The sequence below is a fragment of the Notolabrus celidotus genome, chromosome 1 (genome assembly GCF_009762535.1).
Source record: "Notolabrus celidotus isolate fNotCel1 chromosome 1, fNotCel1.pri, whole genome shotgun sequence".
Lineage (NCBI taxonomy): Eukaryota > Metazoa > Chordata > Actinopteri > Labriformes > Labridae > Notolabrus > Notolabrus celidotus.
In genome coordinates, this window is record NC_048272.1 from 27,541,659 (window position 1) to 27,561,979 (window position 20,321).

At 41.5% G+C, this 20,321-nt stretch overlaps 1 protein-coding gene across 2 annotated transcripts in view; it reads right to left on the reverse strand.

The window, feature by feature from the left end:
* cdh4 (cadherin 4, type 1, R-cadherin (retinal)) overlaps positions 1 to 20,321 on the reverse strand; it is a 265,554-nt gene that overhangs the window by 70,737 nt on the left and 174,496 nt on the right. For both annotated transcript variants that reach the window (XM_034686336.1, XM_034686407.1), the window contains 2 exons: positions 10,563 to 10,789; positions 1,995 to 2,177 (listed from right to left, as the gene is read on the reverse strand). In XM_034686336.1, the coding sequence (XP_034542227.1) occupies positions 1,995 to 2,177; positions 10,563 to 10,789 (410 nt within the window). The remainder of the gene's footprint in view (positions 1 to 1,994; positions 2,178 to 10,562; positions 10,790 to 20,321) is intronic.

Consider the following 20,321-nt stretch of genomic DNA (forward strand, 5'->3'; position numbering starts at 1 on the left):
GTGTGTTGCTCTCTCTCTGTCTGTATGTGTTTGTGTGTGTGTGTGTGTGTGTGTGTGTGTGTGTGTGTGTGTGTGTGTGTGTGTGTGTGTGTGTGTGTGTGTGTGTGTGTGTGTGTGTGTGTGTGTGTGTAAAGCTAGTACAAGCTGCATGTCTGTCTGGGTGTCTGATAAGAGGAATGGAGTGAGAGTTTGGAGTAGCAGCAGCAGCAGCAGCATGATGCTGCCATGGGAATTCGCTTTGGATTTCTTCTTAATGTATAAATGATGCATGGCAACAACTGTGGTTACACATAAAATAGTGTTAATAAAAGAAGAACATCAGGCCAGCCAGTGCATCCCTCAAGCATACTTGAGGAAACTTACACTGGCCTCTTTCTGCAGGTTGCCCTGTGTGATTTGGTAGAAAATTGAAAATGAGAAAAAGAAGATGAGAGTCCAAATCCAATATGCAATATTCTTTCAGGTTGCACGTCAATTCAACTAACAACTAAGATTTCTACAGTGTACCCTTAACATTATGAATGTGTCTTTTAATGTCAGATCTTTTAATGTTCAGCTCAGTTGTGCTATTCTTTTCATGTATTCTGCAATGCTTTTTTCCTTGTTTGATGATTTCACTGTCTTTTAGTTCTAAAACTTATCTGAGAGGAAAATGTCTCTAAACATTACAAACTGAAACAAAACCTTCCCAACATTCAGTGAAGATGACTATGGGTGCTATAAATAGTGAGGCGTTAAGTCGTTTACCTTGCAGGTGCCATTTGTTGAATTTTGGTGGATTATTTTCTTTCATTGAGACAGACACACCCATCAGGATCGCTATCTCCTTATATCCACAGTTTATTTTACACAGTTCACAACACAGAACCATCCTTATCCATGGCTTACTAGATCTGACACAAGACTGTGTATGGACATATTTCAAGGTCATAAATCTAAATGAAATGCATTTGGCCCCTGTTGATTTGGGTGGTTAATGATCATAATAGGTATCTTCCCAGTGGCAAAGAGTACAATATTCCCTGCATGTCACCTTCCCCAAACAATACTTACCTTCTCCTTTCTTGTTTTGTTATGTCTCTTTTTTAACATGTTTTATTTAGAAACTTAATGCTATCAAATAAAAGCAAAGTAAAAATATTAAGCATACTAACAATTTTACTAAAAAGCCCAAACTCGTTCATGAATCCAACAAAGAAAGTTTTCATACACAAACTTTGTAAGCAGCCTGCGACTGTAATGCAGAGTGTAGTGATGCCTGTACCGGAACAATCAAATGAACTGAAATCATCAGCATCCATCACAACATATTCAATAAAATGATGTTAACTCTTTTGTTTGTTGGAAAATTGTTACTTAATCAAATTGCCTGCTTTCTAAAGCATCCCTTTACCTAACATTAATTTCACTTTGAGGGGTGTCTGGGGAGCTCAGAACAATATGGAAGTCATTATAATCAATTTAGGTGTGCTGTAATCAACAAAGAGATGTTCTGTGATGTGAAAAAATGTCAAGCAGCTATATTAACAGGTGTAGAAGCATCACTGAGAGAGAATACTTCTGAGTAATCCTCTGATCTATTCTTCTGAGACAGAGTATGAAGTGAGTATTTGTGTGCTTTCCAGGCAAAGATTTTTTTTTCTACCTGTCTTCAGTGCCCAGAGGCACAGCAGACAAATCATCTGGCATCATGACTTAAATCAGAGACAAGAGCAGTGTTTTTCGCCTGCTGGGTTGTGTCTGATAGAAAATACCAGAATGTTGAGTCTCTTGGTCTCATGGTGATTGTGAGAGGTATACCTGTATATTCTCTAATCTCCTCTCCTGCCTGGCCTGAATAAGCACTCTGAAACGAAACATTGGTTGGCTACCTCGTTTTTTCAATCACAGCTTTTCTCTTGAAAGACAATTTTTCTAAAAGTTTTGCGGCGCACCAAAGACATTCTGCTTCAATAAAAGACGTTTTTGCTGGAATTATACAAACTGTCACTCACCCTGACGAGCATGTGAGGGAAGGGTCCTCTGGAGTTTTCAGGCACATTGATGGGTGGAATGACCCAGTCTCTCTTTTGTCGCCTCAGCCCGTTGGCAGAGGAGCTCCTCTGATGTTTTCGAGTAAACTTGATAACTCTGGGTTGGGATTCCCAGACTCTTGAAAACATTTCCTCAAAGCCAACCTAAAACACAAAAAAACAAAAAACATAAATCAATCATATCATATCATGTCATATCACACCACATTCACATTGAATGACTCCATCATTTGAAAATGCTATATTTTTCCTGGACATGTTAGAAGATGAATCTTTAAAGTGCTATAAATGACAAGTTTTCCCCTCTGCTACAATTGGAAGTAAACACTGGGTGACATTTGTACAATAAAGCCATTTTGGGAGAGTGACACAGGGGCAAACATGAGGAAATAAAAAAAATTCTCTGAATGCTGCTTCATCACATTTTATAAGGTCTTTGGCATAAGGCAGACATCCTGCCAAATCCCCTACAGAAGCCACATGGATGGATTTTGTCCACCAAGGTGCTTTAGTCTGTCTGTGTATACCTGTTTGGATTTTTCCTGTAGAAAATATTATGCAAGCCTGTCCCTGTCCTCTATTCCCCCGCTGCAGTCTGAAAACAATGTGACACTTTGGCCTGACAGGAGCCTGTCATCAGTTAAACAGGTCTGATGAAATAGCAGTGTAATAATGAGGGTAACAGAGGAGAAAAACAGGCAACCCCCCTGCAGTTTTCTTTGTGGAGCAATCACTTGGAACATGCGCAACTCAAAATGTCAACCAGGACAAGAGAGATATTTTCTCTATATAAAAAATGTAGAACAAAGTGAGCAGACTGTTTGGATTACTGTCCTGTGTGGGCTTGTATACAACTTTTAGTTTTTAGCAGCGAAAGTATGTTTGTACATCTCGCAGGACAACAGCAATTTGAGAAACACCTATGTAAGAATATATGGGTGTGTACACAACCCCCTGCAGCTATATCTGCAGCAAGAAGATTGTGTTTGTGCTCATCCTGCTGAAATAGGGGTTAGAAGGGTGTGTAAAAGACTGCATGTTTTTTCCCCATCCTCTATGGTGTCCTCCTTTGTAAGATGGTTGTATTGCTGTAATCCACCTAATCCTATTGTTGTCTCTTGCTCTGTGTACAAACACACACATGCACACACACACAGACACACAGACACAGACACAGACACACACACACACACACACATGCACACACACACAGACACACACACACACACACACACACACACACACACACACACACACACACACACACACTGGCAGCAGGCTGCTGTCACCTGAAGCTCAGTGGAAATCCTCCTGCTCATCCCACCTTGAACACACACGTTAGCAGTCGTGCAGGCAGAAAGACACGTGTGTAGACATCACCTCACTCAGGTTGCCATGCCAAACACAAGGCAGGAGTTCTCCTATCAATATACACCTGTAAGCCACACCTGTGCAGGCTAAGTGTATATTTTTCCTCTTTTGTTTGAACTCTCTGCACATTCACAGCTCAGAGGATTGGACAGGCAGCTCAGAGCAGACCTCCTGACTGCCAGAGCTGAGGGTTTAGTGACGTAAAGAGAGCAGGGTGAGCGGGTGGCTGGTTAGAGGACAGATAGAGGAACAAGTGGACCAGATGTGTTTCCCAGATAAGATAACTCTCATTGCAGCTCCACTCATCCACAACACTAACAGGTACCAATTGGCACAGGGGAGGCTGGGTGCTGCCAGGCCCCTGCATGGGCGGCAGGTGGAATTAGTCTCTGTCTGTGTTTCTGCCGCTGTGTGCATATTTGCCGATGCTCATTTGAAACAAACAAAAATCAAGGGAAAACAAACAATGATGTACGGAAACAAACAAACACGCAAATGAGGATAAACAGCCGCTCTCTTTGGCAGATGATGTTGAATAATCAGGACTGAATATAAGTCAGTGCATATGGACATTTATAACATACATGATACCACAGCTCTGTTCCTCCTCATCCAGTCCAAGTCCAGCAAGCTGCTGCCATGAAAAAGTCTTCATCTGCCTCCACAGCTATCAGCAAAAACACACAATGAAAGAGTTGTTTCTTTAAACCAATCAGCCCTCCTACGAATAAAGCTGACACTGAAGATGTGAAAGCATCCGATTGGTTGAGCTCAAACATTCCTTTGAAAATGTTGCCAAAACAGAAATGAAAAAGAGAGACGGTCAGGCAGGGAGACATAAGGGAAGATAAATAATTAAGGGGAGATGTACTTTGTTGCAACTCTACTTGTGGATGATGTCAGCACAGCGGCTGCATGTGACTGGCACTTTCATACAGCATGGCAGACGGCAGGCTGTTGGCTATATGACAAATGCAGAATTACAAAAGAAACCCCGAATAACTAGATCAGGCTCTTCATCGCCGCCTGGACATTAGGTGCTTATTAGAGATGTACATGTGGGGTGTGCTCAGTCATGCCTGTGTGTACATATGGGAACTCGTGTGTGTTGGCCTTCATGCAAGCATGTGTGCACACGTTCAAATGTGTACAATGCGTGAGCATATGTGCGGGTGTATTTGTCCGTGTGTTTATGCATGTCCCAGACTGTTGATGTGTGTTAACACATGACAAGGAGTCAGTAAGTGTGTCCCTGCTGTACCCGCGGCTCCTCAAACCCACAGGCAGCCTGGGCCAGCTGGCAGCTCTCTGCTCCCAGGCAGTCTGCACATTGCTGGACCATTCTTTAGGCCTGAAGCCCCCAAGCCCTGGAGCTGACATCTGGAGGTTATCAGTCTGACAAACAGGCAGAACAATACAGTATGTGCTCATTGCCCATTCTCTGTTCAGTGTGGCTCTGAAAACATTTGATCCAGGTCCTTTGAAGTTCTTTCTGTCTTTAGTGTTGCAGTTCCCTTTGCTGGTTTGCTGTGATAAAATAGAGATGATTGCTAGTCTTCAGTGAGTAGAATGTTCTCCCATGAGAGCTTCTCAAAAACTCAAGTGAAGAAAAATAACAGTAAAACCAAACTTTGTACAAAATGTATTGAAATTCTCAAAGCTGCTGTTTGCCTGTTGAGACTTGCAGCTTTCCAGAATGGATTGTCAACATAATCAGGATATAATCACAAAGTTTAAGCGCACAACTATCCAACCCTGCTGCTGTAGCTTTTGAATGGCCAGTGGACCCCTGGGTTCTATGTTCCACCCTGCTGCTGGCCTTCGCTGTAATCTACCTTGAACAGGTGAGGCTCTCTGGGGAGAGTGCAGCAAAATGCAAATCAAATAAGCACTAAAACCTGCTCCGGCAACCAGTCAGGTCCAAATCCAGTGGTGCATAACTGATGGGCTCTAAGCTAGTGGAAGAAGGCAAACCAACGTGCCATGAAATCAGTACGAGTTGGAGAGCACTCAACTAGAGGCCCTACCTGTGTGAGATGCGATAGCCTGAGTACATAAACACAGCAGAGAGGGCTCTCAGGCCAAAGATGCTCTACACTTCAATTGCTGTGGTATTGTACACCAGAAATATTAAATACTCAAATGAACTGGTCCATCATGGAGCACATTCCAAATATGCTGATTTCTGCTGCTAAAACAGCACAGTGAGAAAGCAAGCCAGTTATTTAAGGCACATCAGTACACTCTCACTGGGGCTGCACAACAAAGCAGGCATAGAAAGAGATGAATGCTACATTATACTCTGTGTAAAGTAGAGATGAACCAATCATACCCTGTGTTACAGTACAGCATCTCTCTGCACGTTATCTATCTGTACCCAAAGCCAGTGAACAATGTAAGCCTCTATTTGAGCTGTCTGATTTTTAATCGCCATCAGGGCAGAGAGGATATTCGAAGCTGTTAGTTGCCTTCCCTGCCATTGCTGCACTTGTTAAGCAGAGGCAGATTGTGGTAGGGTGATGTGATTATGATAACCTCTTTTCTAAAATAACAATTGACATTCAGAACAAAGAGACGGGTGATACCAGCTGCTCTACTTTATGTGTTTACTGAAGTAGAAAAAGGAAAAAGGGCCATGCAGTTCTAAAACACACAGCACTGAGGCTTTACCTTCCAGTAATACTTTTCATAATTTAAACTTCTCACAGAAGTTCCTCTTCACTTTCTGACTTCAGTAGTTAAAATATAATGAATCAAAGGAAGAAATCTGGCATGGCTTAGCTTTGTAACTTACTACTGCTGACTGTAGAAAATGATTTCCTTCTATTGTTAAAAATGTCCAAACTCAAACCCAGCATCCATTTTACCCCAAATAGAACATTTACAGTGTCTCAGTTCAAGAATAAGGGACTGTTTTCTCTATTGGTGCACTGGCTGAATGGTGCAAGAGATGGCAATTCCGCTCGCACCTACTGTATGTTTTAACAATTTGACAGATAGAAAATGAACTTCCCCCCCAAAAAAAAACATAACACGGTTTAGACGGTAGTTGACTCCTATTACTTATTCTCTGACTTTTTCCTCTCGTGTACGGTGGCCCTGAAGTGTAAATCACAACGGCAAAACAGAAAACACAAAGGCAAATCAAAAAACACAACGGCAAATAAAAAAAAAACAACGGCAAATTAGAAAACACAACGGCAAATTAGAAACACAACGGTAAATTAGAAAACACAACAGCACCAGAAGAAGTAGGTACACTCAGTCCAATCAGCGACGAGTCATGTCCCCAGAGGGTACCTTCTTCTTCCAGTTTGGTTAATGCCGTAGTGTTTTCTGATTTGCCGTAGTGTTTTCTGTTTTGCCGTTGTGATTTGCACTTCAGGGCCACCATACTAGTGTGAACAAATTCATTTATTTAAGACTTATAATAAAAACCTTTACACTGATTGTTTTAACTGCATATCTTAGCCGCTGACCTTTATCTGAGACTGTCATCTGATTTTTATTATCAACTACATTTATTAGAGCCAAATACAATGGGCAAAATTTCCTGCACACTGTGTTAAGTGCTAATAAATGGTAAATGGTAAATGGATTTGTACTTAAATTGCGTTTTTCTAGTCCTTCTGACCACTCAAAGCCCTTTTACACTACTTGTCACATTTACCCATTCATACCCATTCACTCACTGATGGTAGAAGCTGCTATGTATGCATGTGACTGCCGGAACTGAGATCGAACCGCCAACCTTCTGATTGATGGACGACTGACTCTACCCACTGAGCCACAGCCGCCCACAACAGCAACAGTCAGCATGCTAACATATCATGAGATGTTATAGTGATAAATATTACTTCTGTCGTAGCCAGTTTGCTTTAAGCACCAATGTACCATAGATTTGTGTCTTGGCTCTGGGTTATACTTTTTTAACTCTGTGTTTGTTATACTCTTAATATAGAATTTTTCTTCTTGTTACAGTGCACAAACTTTGAAACTATAGGAGCGAGACACGGAAGGCAGCAGGGAACAGGAAGTCCTGGGAGACATCAACATGACCTCTCCCACAGGGTCAGAGCCTTGTCTGCAGGGCCATTTCACATCAGGACAGCTCACAGATTCAGACTACTGTCTCCTGCTCTATATCTGGTTTTCTGCATCCATCATGCCAAATGAAGGCAGTTTAATAAATGTTCAATTCTGGAGAGTACAAAATGTAACAAATAAATGAGTCAACCAGACTGAGGCAGTCTGCAATAAAACTATGATTGCTTGTGAATGTCACTCTTCCCACTCAGGCTGTAAATAGCTGATGTCAGTGAGGACAACTTGTTTAAAAGTGAGAGTTTTTCAGCTTTGTTGCTCAATGTTTCACTCTTTACATTTGATGTACTTTTGAAACGTTGCCAATCAGAAATGCCAGTATCTCACTTTGCTGTGTGTATCAGAAAGAAGACGATAATAAAATTAAATTCATCACAAATGAAATTGGTTTTCTCAATATGTTTTGCTTCACCTCTGTTCCTATCGTGTATTGTTATGCAGTCAACACTACATTCTACCAATTACAATATTTTATGAACACGAAGTGACAGAATTTATTGTATTTTGGCTATATGGGCACACTGGGATTAAATGCACCATTGCATCTGAGGAGAAAACAACAAAAATACATGTAACCAGTGTCCTGAGAGGAACATATACGCTACGTCTAAACGCTGCCTTTCAAATTTCCATGTGATTAGAGAAAACACATTTGTTTCTTGTTCAATTATTGAATCTTTCTCTAGCTGTATGATGTAGGGAACATAATTATACAGTGAAACTACATCACCTAGTCCTCGCAGACTCCACCAGAGTGGAACATTAGCTCAATCAATGTCAATTATTTCTCAGTCTCCATTATTGCACTGCCAGGAGTGGGCCGAATTTTAATTCCCACGCTGCAATTGCTTTAGCTACATGAGTTCTTTCTTTTTGTCATGATTAGAAACATGACTGAACATTAAGCCCTATGGCTTCCAACAAGTAGAGCAGCAAAAATTATAACGGTTTAGTGCTCAACAGAGTGCTGTTGGGTAGTTAACATCAGTAACAGTGGGTGTGCATCTGGCCTTGTGTTTTGGGTTAGCTAATAGAGCCAAGTCATCAAACAGACCATGTCTCTACTTGTTACAAAATGTAGAGCATCTATATAAAGTTTTGATCATTACACGTCTGTTTATGTTTATGATTTTTAGTGAAATTCATTCCTTGTCTTAACTGTCAATAGGAGCCTTTAACAGAAAGATTCGATATACTTTCTCTAACAAACAATAAAGCAAGAAAGAAAAAAATAGCTATGATTTGGATTGAGGAGCATCTTATTGAATTCAAATCCACTTATCAAATCTAAATCCTTTTGGAATATTTAAAAGTGAAAATAGCAGCTTTGTCTTTCAACACTTGCCAGTAACTTATGTCTAAAATGATTAAAACAAGAATCTGTAATCTCTATTTGTGGGTTGATTAGGTGGAAAACGATTTTGTGTGGCAGCCAAGTTAATTTCCCAACCTGTTTCGACAATTTCAAACTGAAGCAGAACAGATACTGCTTGACATATTAATCAAGAGCACTAATTTGATTGCAATACCGATACCCTCAAATACCTGTTTCTTATTCTGCTTGTTTTTCATATGCTACTGGCTGAAAATACTTCAGGTACTAATGAAGAACTGTTACGTATAAGGTTCGAGTGATGCTATGATATACAACATCACTGCAGGTTGTTAAATGTTTCTCTTCTCACAGGCTAACTCTGGCTAGGTGTGCAAGCATCACATTAATAAAAAGCTTGATTTTATCCTTGATTCAAATACTATACATAAAGTACAGTAGATATTTATGTAATTCTTCATCAATGATTATTGTCTGTAATGAACTTACACTGGCTTTAATGAGAAACTGCAACTTTTCTATATTGATCTCTGCTAATGGAGAACAGAACAAAAGCATTCCAGAAAAAGAAATCAATAATTTATTTTATTGTGAAAAAGTTAATTGTTAAAACAACATCTAGCAAGTTATAACAACATGTTTTCGAATTAGAAGTGACAATTAGGAATATTACATAAGTTACAAAAGTTATATTTAGTGCATGTTTTTGAACACAGAGGAGGATAGAGTATGCATATTTTTAAAGGGATATTTGAATGCTTGGGGGTGCTTGGGGCTTTATAGAGGTCTGACTGATGACCACAACTGAGTATATACATATGTCATACACAGTTTTGATCATATGGGAACCAAAAGCTGCAAAGAAGAAGGAAGCACTTTTTAAAAAAGGAAAAAAAAGGAGCACACTCCAGCTGAAAACTTCTTCAGGTGCACAACTTCACACAGGCTATTTAAAAGGTAAAGAAGTCAGCACACTATATGTCCTTTCAAAACTTTTAAACTGGGGCCAAGTAGCGTACAAACTAGCAACATATGTGTTTCAGCACAAAGCCTTCCTCAATGCTTGCCTTTGGTTTGTGCTGAAACACATCCATTGCTGGTTTGTACGCTACTTTGCCCAGATTAAAAGTTGTGAGAAGACATTTCGTGTACTGACTTCTGGACCTCTTAAAAAGGCAACACTTTGACAATTCACTGCAAAATGCCAAGAGTTCAGAACCAGATCCAAGGAAGCTTTTTTACTCCTAAAACCAACTTATCTTGTTGTAACTTCTATGGTATGACAAGATAAATTGTGCATTATTCTAAAAAGAAAAGTATTTATTATATTTTATGTCACAACATCTCTATGATATAATACTGTGAAATATGTTATTTATATGAAAAACTCAGCAGAGCTAAATTGTTATAATTGGTATATTATGTAACTAGTTAACTGGGTTTGCAGCAGTAATCTTCCATTATAAAGCACTGTGACGTCTCATCCAAGCTTTTCCAGGGAGGAGTTTTAAATAGAACCAGGAACTCCAGCCAAATGCTTAAAAAACCGAATGATAAATGCAGCAGCTTCAATTGATGTCATCTCTTAGCCAGAGTCTATCTCAGTCTCAACACCTTCTATCCCTGGAAAGGTACTCTTTATAAATCCTGAAAACAAATCAGAGTGGTCTGATCACTCTGCTACAATGCTTTTCTGTCCTGAATTTGTTTTTGCACCTTACCTTGGACAAGGCTAAAGGATGAGGATGTCCAGCCATGGCGACCTTAACAGTTGTCTCCCAGATGTGTGGGTCATGGAGCCCCCGAGCTGTCACCATGAACTGGACCGGCTCTGACAGGTTGGCTACTTCCTGCTCAGTGTATATGGTCCCATCAGGCCTCACGCTGAAGTTGGGGTCGTTGCTGACAAAGCCCACCTCTCTGCTGCGCTGGCAATCCTCAAACTTCACTGCAAGGATGCAAAGAAATGGGAGAATGGGAACGAATTAGAGAGCAGCACAGTGAGATTAAGTCCATGAGGTATTTTGCAAATCCTTGACACATCTGGCAGGCTTAAGATTAACCTGCATCCATCAAGACATATCTTGAAATATCTCCTCCCTTTGGCTATCACTTTTGATTCCCCGCTTTGACGTCTTTGGCAAAACAAACTGCTTATCTGTTTCTGAACCAGAATACACGGGAGGAAACCTAATTTTTTTTCATATCATTCTTCACCAAAACTAGACAGATAGCGATGTCAAAACAGCATTTCCCTTGGCTTCTCAGGGGGAAAGCATGAAGAGAAGGTCTAAAGCACATTAGGCTGACTGGGCTGGTTCTGCTCCATGCTTTGCTGCCAAGCACACAGAGCAGAGGCATGGGCGGCATTCAGGGATTCATGCTAAAACCATACTGCTATTCCTGTTTGCTGTGTAATGAAGCTTATGCCTATGCATGCTTGGTTTGGAAGGATGTTTTGGTTAAAGAGGGTGATTGCAGGTTTTCCATGCCACTTATGAGTAAAGTGTTGGGGGCAGTAGAGGTGTTAGGTTGTTAAGTGCATCAGTGCAGATCCTAGAGTGACAGCTGACATGAATACACCATCACAGCATTCACAACACAGAAGAAACTTACTGTGCCTCAGACACCACTATCTAGAAAATCCTTTCATTCCATTGCCAAATTTAATTAACACTCAGAGCATCATTCTCCCATGTTTCACAGCATGATGCAATGACTTGAATGCTGAGAATGACTGATTATTGTTTTTAACAAATCTATTATGTTACCATTCACACATACACCATCCCTTGCCGCATTTACCCCCAAGTTGAAATGCACATGCACTGATCTCACAAACTCTGGCTGCTGATAACAAGACAAAATGATTTCATAAATCACAGAGAGAACAGATCGCCTGTTATGAGCTTTGGCAGCATGATTTCTCAAAAATCCAGCATGAAGAATTCTGCACAGCACGCCTTTTATCAAGCCATCTATTTAATTTATCGCCCAGCTTCCTGTCAAAAGCAGCTCCAGAACAACAGGCTAATAAAGCACGAGATCTCGTGGCCACTGCAACCCGGCATTGCACAAATGAGGCGGCTTGTTTTCAACCTCTGAGTAATTGCTTGCGTAATGGGACTGATGGTAAACACAGTTCTGACAATGTGTGCATCTATCTGTGTTGACAAATGCAATCCATATTTTCATTAAAAGAATACAGGCCATCGGAGAACCTTATGTGACTGATAAGTGATTACCTTACTTTGGGGATCATTTATCAAAGCGAGGGATGGGGGAGCGGATTGAACATCAGGCTGTGACAATATGACACAGACCTGCTTGAATTGTCCACAGATGAATTGTGATGGCAGGCATGCATTATGTAAATGACTTCAATTAGCTTGAACTGAGCGGGCTAATTGTTGTCACTTAGACAGGTCTCTTGTGGTGCAGCAGCTGAAGCAAGGCTTAAGGACACTGCAAAGCACTGCTTATGAATGCCTCTGTGTGTGCGTGTGTTTGTGTGAGAGTGCATACGTGTAGGTGGTGGTTCAAAGCGCAGTTACTTTGAGTGTGTTGCATAAATTAATTTACATCTGACTTCTACAATAAAACTGGTCAGGTCTCCGAGGGTCTGTCTGTTGCTCTGTATACTGTGGTGTTGTCAGTTGGCATGGGAACACACACAAAGACATTTGCATTGTTGTGCATTATTAGCAGAGAGTCCTTGATTCTTTGTGAAGGCATAAGGCCACATCTCAGTTCACCATCCACCGCCTACTGGTGTGTTCCCACCAGGGGCCGGGGACCACGACCCTGATTCCCAACACATCTACTTAGCGTGGAGATATTCATGAATGCTTAGCTCGTCATTAAAAATGCTGTTCACAAGGCACATTTAAATCAGTTGGTGGGATCTGATCTGTCACGCTGTTAAATGGAGATGAAAGCAGCAGAAAACCACAACGCTGAGACGAGACACTGATAAAGAAATTGTGTATGCGTATGTCACAGAGAGGGAGAGATGGAAGGATAAAAGGAAGAAAGCAGGAGACGCCAATACTGTAGCACAAAGAATCTGAGAGATAGAAATAAATTATGAATATACATCATAAACAATAAAAAAAAATCTCATCCTCCAAAATAAGAAGTTCTTTGTTTTAAGACAAGAAGAACTAATGCACAATGCACCAACACAGATTATTCATTACTGTCACATCATAATGGAATAGAAACAGTGAATAAAGATGAAGCACTGTTGATAACTAATCTTTGCTTATTTATTGTGATTGTTCTCTGGTGCATATAATTCATTTTGCCAACTTGTGCTTGACAAATTGCAGCATACTTTTGTGCAGAAAATTGAACTTGAAATGTGAAGCCTTAGATGAGGCTTCAGGGTGTTTTCTAAACTGGGGACCCTGAAGGTCAGTGAGCTCACACTCCTTCATGAATTAAAAAAAAAAATCACATAAATATTTTACAGCAAGTTCAATCAATGCTTCCACTGGACTAAATCTGATCATCGGGTCAGCTCATCTAGAGCAGCAGGTCTGAGTGGAAGAGACAGGAGGATGAGCTGAGTGCATCCGAGGCCTTTGGCTATGAAGGAAAAGTGGAGACGTTTCCTATGTAATCCTTTTGGATGTGCCAAGTAAAGTTATTTCACAGTGTGGCACTTTACATTTTTCCTGCATCTAATCATAAATGTTCTTTTCTGTTCCTCTTTAAAGAGGCTCATCTCTGCTGATAAAACCACACACAAGCACAAGGATGAATGCCTTTTATGCCAAGATTCTCTTATCACAAGTAATTATTTTATGAATGTTAAAGGGTTAGGTGGGTTAGTGCGTTTGTCAAAGGGCTTCAAAATTTTAAAATCTATTGATTATATTAACAGATATACACTACCAGGCAGACATTTCCTCAGAGCTAGGCATGGGCTACATACTATTGTCCCTTCCACTGGCCAACTTCAGTTTGCTTTCTGCATTATGATTGCATGAGTAAATCAACAAAACATCTAAATGGAAAGTCTGACAAAAAAGCCACTGGGTGTCCTTGTTTACCCAAAATGCATCACTCTGTAAAGGTAAAGAATTTCAGGACTTCTTACTGTGACATTTTTGCAGCTTAAAGCTTTAACTGGTAGTGGACCATGCAACTAAACATGGGGTTGCATGTTGATTCATGCATTTAAATACTTTATAATCATTGTATGGTACTTTGTAATACAGAGCAGTTTTTGAAGTGTGCAGACGTGGCTGAAAAGCTCTTTGGAAAGGCTGATCGCCTTACTTAAACAGCCGTTTCAGCAGTTCATCAGAGAGCCGTGTAAACTGTATACAAGTATTGTGTCTTATTGCAGCAGCCTCCTGACACAAAGATCAATTCTGTCAATTGCTTTCTACCTCTAAAGGTGTGTAAATGTGTGTGCGTGTCCCCCTGTTGTGGGTTGGCAGTCAATGCAGAAAACAAAAAGGGTATTAAACCACCTGCTTAAGCGACAGCGAGTGTGTGTTTGCCGTCTGTCCTTCTATTTTGTAGCCCAGATATTTGTGAAGGTGTGTGCGTGCGTGTGTTGTATGCTGTTGCAGGGTGTTGGTCCACTTCTGTGTTTCCCTGTGAAAGCTTCTAAGTGAGTGTGCATGTACTGACTGTGTATGCTCCTGTGTGGGTGTGTTTGTGTAAGTGTGTCCTGTATATTTTAGTGTGTCCTGCCATCCACAGCAGTGTTTGGCAGGCTGCTGAGGCTGGTGTCATTCTGCTTGGCTGCTCTTCTCTGGACTTGGACGGCAGAGAACACGCTGTCCAACAGAGCGGCTAGCGCGGCACACACACAGCTAAAACAGAGTGGGCAAGCAGCCGTGACTGCCCACCACCGAGAGCACACGCGCACACACACACACACACACACACACACACACACACACACACACACACACACACACACACACACACACACACACCTGACTACAGAAAGAGAGGGAGAAAGGCACATTTATGCTCTTTGTCTCTGCCTGCTTGTAGATCCACGACAATACCCCAGAGGAGGCCAGAACAGCTCTTGTACGGAAACATTACAGGTGAATAATGTAGATGGCAGGTGGTACCTTGCTTTGTGCATCCACATGGAGCATGCCTCCCTCATCGCTGTGCACCCGCCTACACCATGTTCACCTGTCGACCGTGCACGCCTCCTCTCCCCTCCCCGCTGTTCTCTCCGTTTCCTGTCATATCCTCCTACCTGTCTCCTCAACTTCCCTGCTCTCCTCTAGGAACAACTCCTAACCCTTCTCCCCCTTATCCTCCTTATTTCCTCCTTTTTTACCCCCATCTGTGCTTCTTCCCCTCCTCCCCCTCCTCTGTTCCCTGCAGACCGAGGCTCTTTCTGTGCATGCAAACCAGGACAGCCAGTCTGAGCCAGCAGCTCAGCCAGACATAAAAACAGGCACCCTGGTGGGTCAGTTATTACCTTTGTTAAAGGGAGCTGAGACACTATAACAAAAGCGATGAAAAGAAGACATCACAAAAAAGGTCAAAGTCACCAAAGTCTGATCTGAGCATTTATTCACTTGTTTTTTTAAGTGGTTTTATGATTTAGCAGGTGAATTTTAAGAGGAATCTTTTTATAGACTTCCTTTTATCGAACACCTTTATTACTGTTCATAGCCTGCTTTTTATGACTTCTGTTATTCTGCATGTCACATTCTGTACTTATTGCTTCTGCTTTCATTTGAGCTGAAGTGCTTTAACTTTTGTGATTTGAAAGGTCTATAAATAAGGATAAGGGTTCTGGTTGCAGTGGCTAAAAGTAGATGTCTGACAGCAAACACACTGTACATTTATGGATTGGTGTGACATAAATAATCCTCTTCCTTCAGCTGACACAGTTGTAAAAAAAACTTTAAGTTCAAAGTCTGACTGCAGCACACACAATTCATAGAGAGTCAGGTAAATCACGAGGATCCAGATCCAAATGGAGCATATGGAGCTGCTTTTGTTAAGGAGCTGTTCATCCCAGTCGCTGCATAGTGCTAAGTAAACATTCCCTCTGGTGCCCCGTCGCTTTCCTCAAGCCAGCAGGAAAATCAACGCCACCCACTCAATTTGCAAATAACAGTATTTTTGCCAGACTGAGGCTGTGATAGACAGCAGCATAGAGGCTGCTGACGAGTAAACCAACACTGCTAAAACACAGAACATGCTGGGTGTAAGAGGCTACAGGGATGTCTTACAAAGAGGGCATGCACTTTATTATAACTAGAATTTTGATCCCAAGTTATCCTAAATTTAAATTTAATTTTAGCAAATAAAATCTAAAACTTCTCAAATTCAAGGATTATAGAAAAGAATCTGATTTAATTCAATAGTATTAGCAGTCAGAACAAAAAAATAAATCCAATAGTAAATAATTTGTATTAATTACTCTGATAACTGATCTCACTCACAACAAGCTGAATTACTTCCCTTATAACAAACTGCATCAGATGGGTCTCAGTGAAACTAAATGCACTAAAAGCTTGATTTGTTAAGTAGGAGATTAGACCATTGAATTATACAAGACAATTCACTGCTTCTAGCAACGAGCTAAAACAATCTAAGTCCTGTATAAAAACCTGTACTTTATCTTCAAAATGTTAGGGTTTCAGAGAGAGAGAGAGAGAGAGAGAGAGAGAGAGGAAGAGAGAGAGAGAGAGAGAGAGAGAGAGAGAGAGAGAGAGAGAGAGAGAGAGAGAGAGAGAGAGTGACGGGGGAGCCCTGTTTAAGCTTGACAGCCAAGAATTCTTAAATGTTCTCATTGGGGAACTAAATGGTTTTGATAAATTAAAAAAATCCCTGAAGGTGCATTTAATCCTCAAGTGTAAGTTTAAACATGAAAAATGACTGAGCATACACGGTTTACCTGACAGTGACATTGCAGCAGCTAAAAATCTACTACAGACATTTAAGTCATATTAGTCTTCCAGCGACTTAAGGCAAAATAAATCAGAAAAGTTTACACCATTCAGTGGGCGTCCGAGTAACTGCAGAATCAGCTTGATTGGCAAGTAAAGATGTCAAATTAATTTTTTGATGTTGTGTTTTATCAAAACTAACATGCAGCTTCTTCATAATCTAAAGCCAAACCTGAGGCACCCTGTGCAGAACATCCACAACCCTTTAAACTCTTCTGAAATCCAACCCACTGAGCCCGGCAGGAATGCTTATAACTAATGCAATTTACATGTTGCTGTTTTTAAAACACTACAGGTACAATGTGACTTTCCTGAAAAGGTATTTTTTTGTCGCAGTTGGAAATGAATTTCTCTGCCTCTGCAGTTCTCTGTTTTAACAAAAGCCCACACAGTTCCCTCAGACAGCTCACTCTTACAAAAGGAAACCACTGCGACTCAAGTATGTGTGTGTGTGTGTGTGTGTGTGTGTGTGTGTGTGTGTGTGTGTGTGTGTGTGTGTGCGTGCGTGCGTGCGTGCGTGCGTGCGTGCGTGCGTGCGTGCGTGCGTGCGTGCGTGCGTGCGTGCGTGTGTGTGTGTGTGTATCACTGTGTGCGCTTGTGCGTGCAAGGGGGCCAGAGTGAATGAGATAGAAACAGAGTGAGAGAGGAGAGGGACACTGGAGTGGGAGTGTTTGACACAAGCTCTTTGCATATACGATTATTACAGCTGATGCATAAATGGGTATGGATGTCATTGACTCACTGCGTTCTCATGAGTGTGTATGTGTGTGCGTGGGAGAGGAGGTTCTGTCAACCTGCATTTGTGTGCATCAGCGCTCATGTTTCACTTTTTAAACACCACATGCTTGTTATCTGGTGCCAGCGCACTTACGGGCTGAACAAAACCTTGTCTCAGTCTAAGTGCACTGTCACATCTATAGGGCCAACATCCGCCCACCAGTCCTGCCGCCCCCACCCCATCACACCTTTGTTTTTCCTTCTGTCACCTTCCTCATTCTGCAGGTATGGAGGAGCAGCTGTGAAAGGTCCTCCTGGGTTGGCTCCTACTAGGCTGTCAGGCTACAGAGAGAGTCTTTATACTGCAAATACATGCAGCATGTTGTGTGGGCAACATATTTTCAGAGGTTGTCACAGCTTTTCAATGGATTATGAAGATTTCCTCACAGATATTTGGCTTTCCTCTACACACCACCTCACCTGCACGTTATCACATTTCACAGGAAGCCTTGCTCTACATCATAGCTTGAGTCTCAGCCTGTTAAAGTGCATTCCCTGTCCTGTGAGTTTTCGCTGGGGCACTTTTCTGGGTAGAGTATTTGGGTTTTTCACAGCCTCGGCCTTTTCCTCTTATCTCTGCATTAGCCTGCTCTCATGGGCACAGGCGTGAGGAGGCTTGAGGAATGAGAAAGGGGAAAAGAGGCAAGATAAAGAGGGAAAGCAGGAGCAAAGCAGAGCGGATGCAATTAAAAGACTGGGTCACAGATCGCAGTGCCAGGCGTCACTGTGATTAATACACCACCATTCAGCCCAGGAGCTGTTCTCCTCTCTGTGTGGATCTATGTGTGTGTGTGAAGTTTTGTTTGTGAAGCTGAGATTGTCTAAGCTAACTGCAGCTAGGGGGCACCAGTGTGTCAATACGTGCTGGCCTCAGGTGGGCCAGGATTGACCCCCTTTAAGGTCACGTCAGGGATTCTGGTGACCTGAACAAACAGGTTTGATGAAATGATCCGTCTCTGTCTGACCTCTTTCCGTTTGTCCAGGAGGTAAATCAACCAAACATCCATTTTTTTCATTCTGTCTGCTATAACAAGAAAAAGCATGAAAGTAAGGGAATGTCAAATACTTTCAAACAACTAAATTTAGCCTTCAAAAATCACTGATAACCACAGAATCTATAAATGATGAATGGAAATGTTAAATGTACAAATTCACACTGTTGTGAACTGTGACAAACCTACTATCGCTGATTTATTTTTTTTGCCTGTACTTGGCTGTCTGTCTCCTCAGCAGCTACCCACTAATTTCCGACTACGCTAAATCAGAAAAACACTGCTCTCAATCCCAATCCAAATCAAGCCAGCAAACAAAACAGGAAATTCCCAAGCTTGAGCTGTGGCCTCTCCCATAGCGTTATGCTAATTAGAAATGTCCCTTTGCATACCACAATAAGCTAAACAAACATATCAACAATTTCTTTATATGATTTCCTCTCATCTGGCTGCCACACAGCAGACCTTGCCTTCAAGGCTTCCCCTTCAATTTAACGTGAGCAGAGAAGGAGCTGCGCTTTATCACAGCAATATCTTCTTTAAGGAGGTGAAGCGAAGAAAGTGCCTCAAGGCAACACGCTGTCTGTTATCTCCCAGTACAATATAATAATTTCACATAGCCCAGAGCAAGGTGGGGGGACCTCAGCTGGGCAGAGTGACAATGAGGGGAATGTGAGCAAACTAGGGGCAAGGATCCGGGGACAAAAGGGGCTTCTGGGAAATATCTGTGACCCTCACTCAAGCGGATAATGACGGTAATGAAAACCCATTATTCTCAAGTAAGCTTTTTTTCTAGTCGGAAGCAAATTGCCCTCACTGCCCACCTTGTACAATGCAGAGAAGAAACTTCAGGTCTGAGATAACAGATTACATTTTTATCTTAATAAGAAAATCCTCTAATTAGGCTAGGAGACATAACAGCCAAGTGAGTTGAAGCGAAGAGTAACAGTACATAAGCAGTGCTCAGACTGTGTGTTTATGTCTGCAGCACCTTTCAGCTGGTTATTTTTAGTAGCTCCTGATTACCCACGAGACTAGCCTTAATAAATACTATAAGACTAAAAAACAGGCTTCCTCCCCCTCCCATCCTCAGAGAAAAGCAAAGACTCACTCACAAGGTAATCAGCTTTTAATTTTCTCCCCCTTTCCTCTTACGTTCTCTCATTTTATCTCTATCCCTCTCCACTCTCCATCACCCTCACTTAACTGAGTGGACCAGGAGCCCCTTTCATCTCTCTGGTTCTTTCTTTCTTTTCTCCCCTCCATCTTTTCTTTTTATGTTATTAGCATAAAAGTGTTTGCATCTTTCCCTGGTGATTGTTTAGCTGCTGTGTTCAGCATCTCGATTTGAATTCCCCACAATTGGGCTAATTAGCATTACAAATACACACTTAGAGAGGAACAGAAATATCTGTTACGGCTGACAGACTAATTTAAGAGAACTGAGGAAAAGGCAACGCTAAATTTTATGTGATAAAAGGTATATCAGTGTGTTTCAGTAATGAGTTGTCTTATTCAAGTCTGCTGAAACTACACTATCTTTATGTAGAATTGTGAATGGCATTTCTGCTTGAATAAACTGGTAAACCAAGCAGCTTACAATAGGAACATACGTGATGTTCACTGGTGATAAAAGCTGTAATCACAACAAGAAACAGACCTCTTATCTGCTCTCACCTCCTCTCAGCAGCCCAGATCATGTCCTCTAAAGCCAATGATTAGACTTAAGACAGATCTCCCTCATTATCCATTGCTCTCATCCATT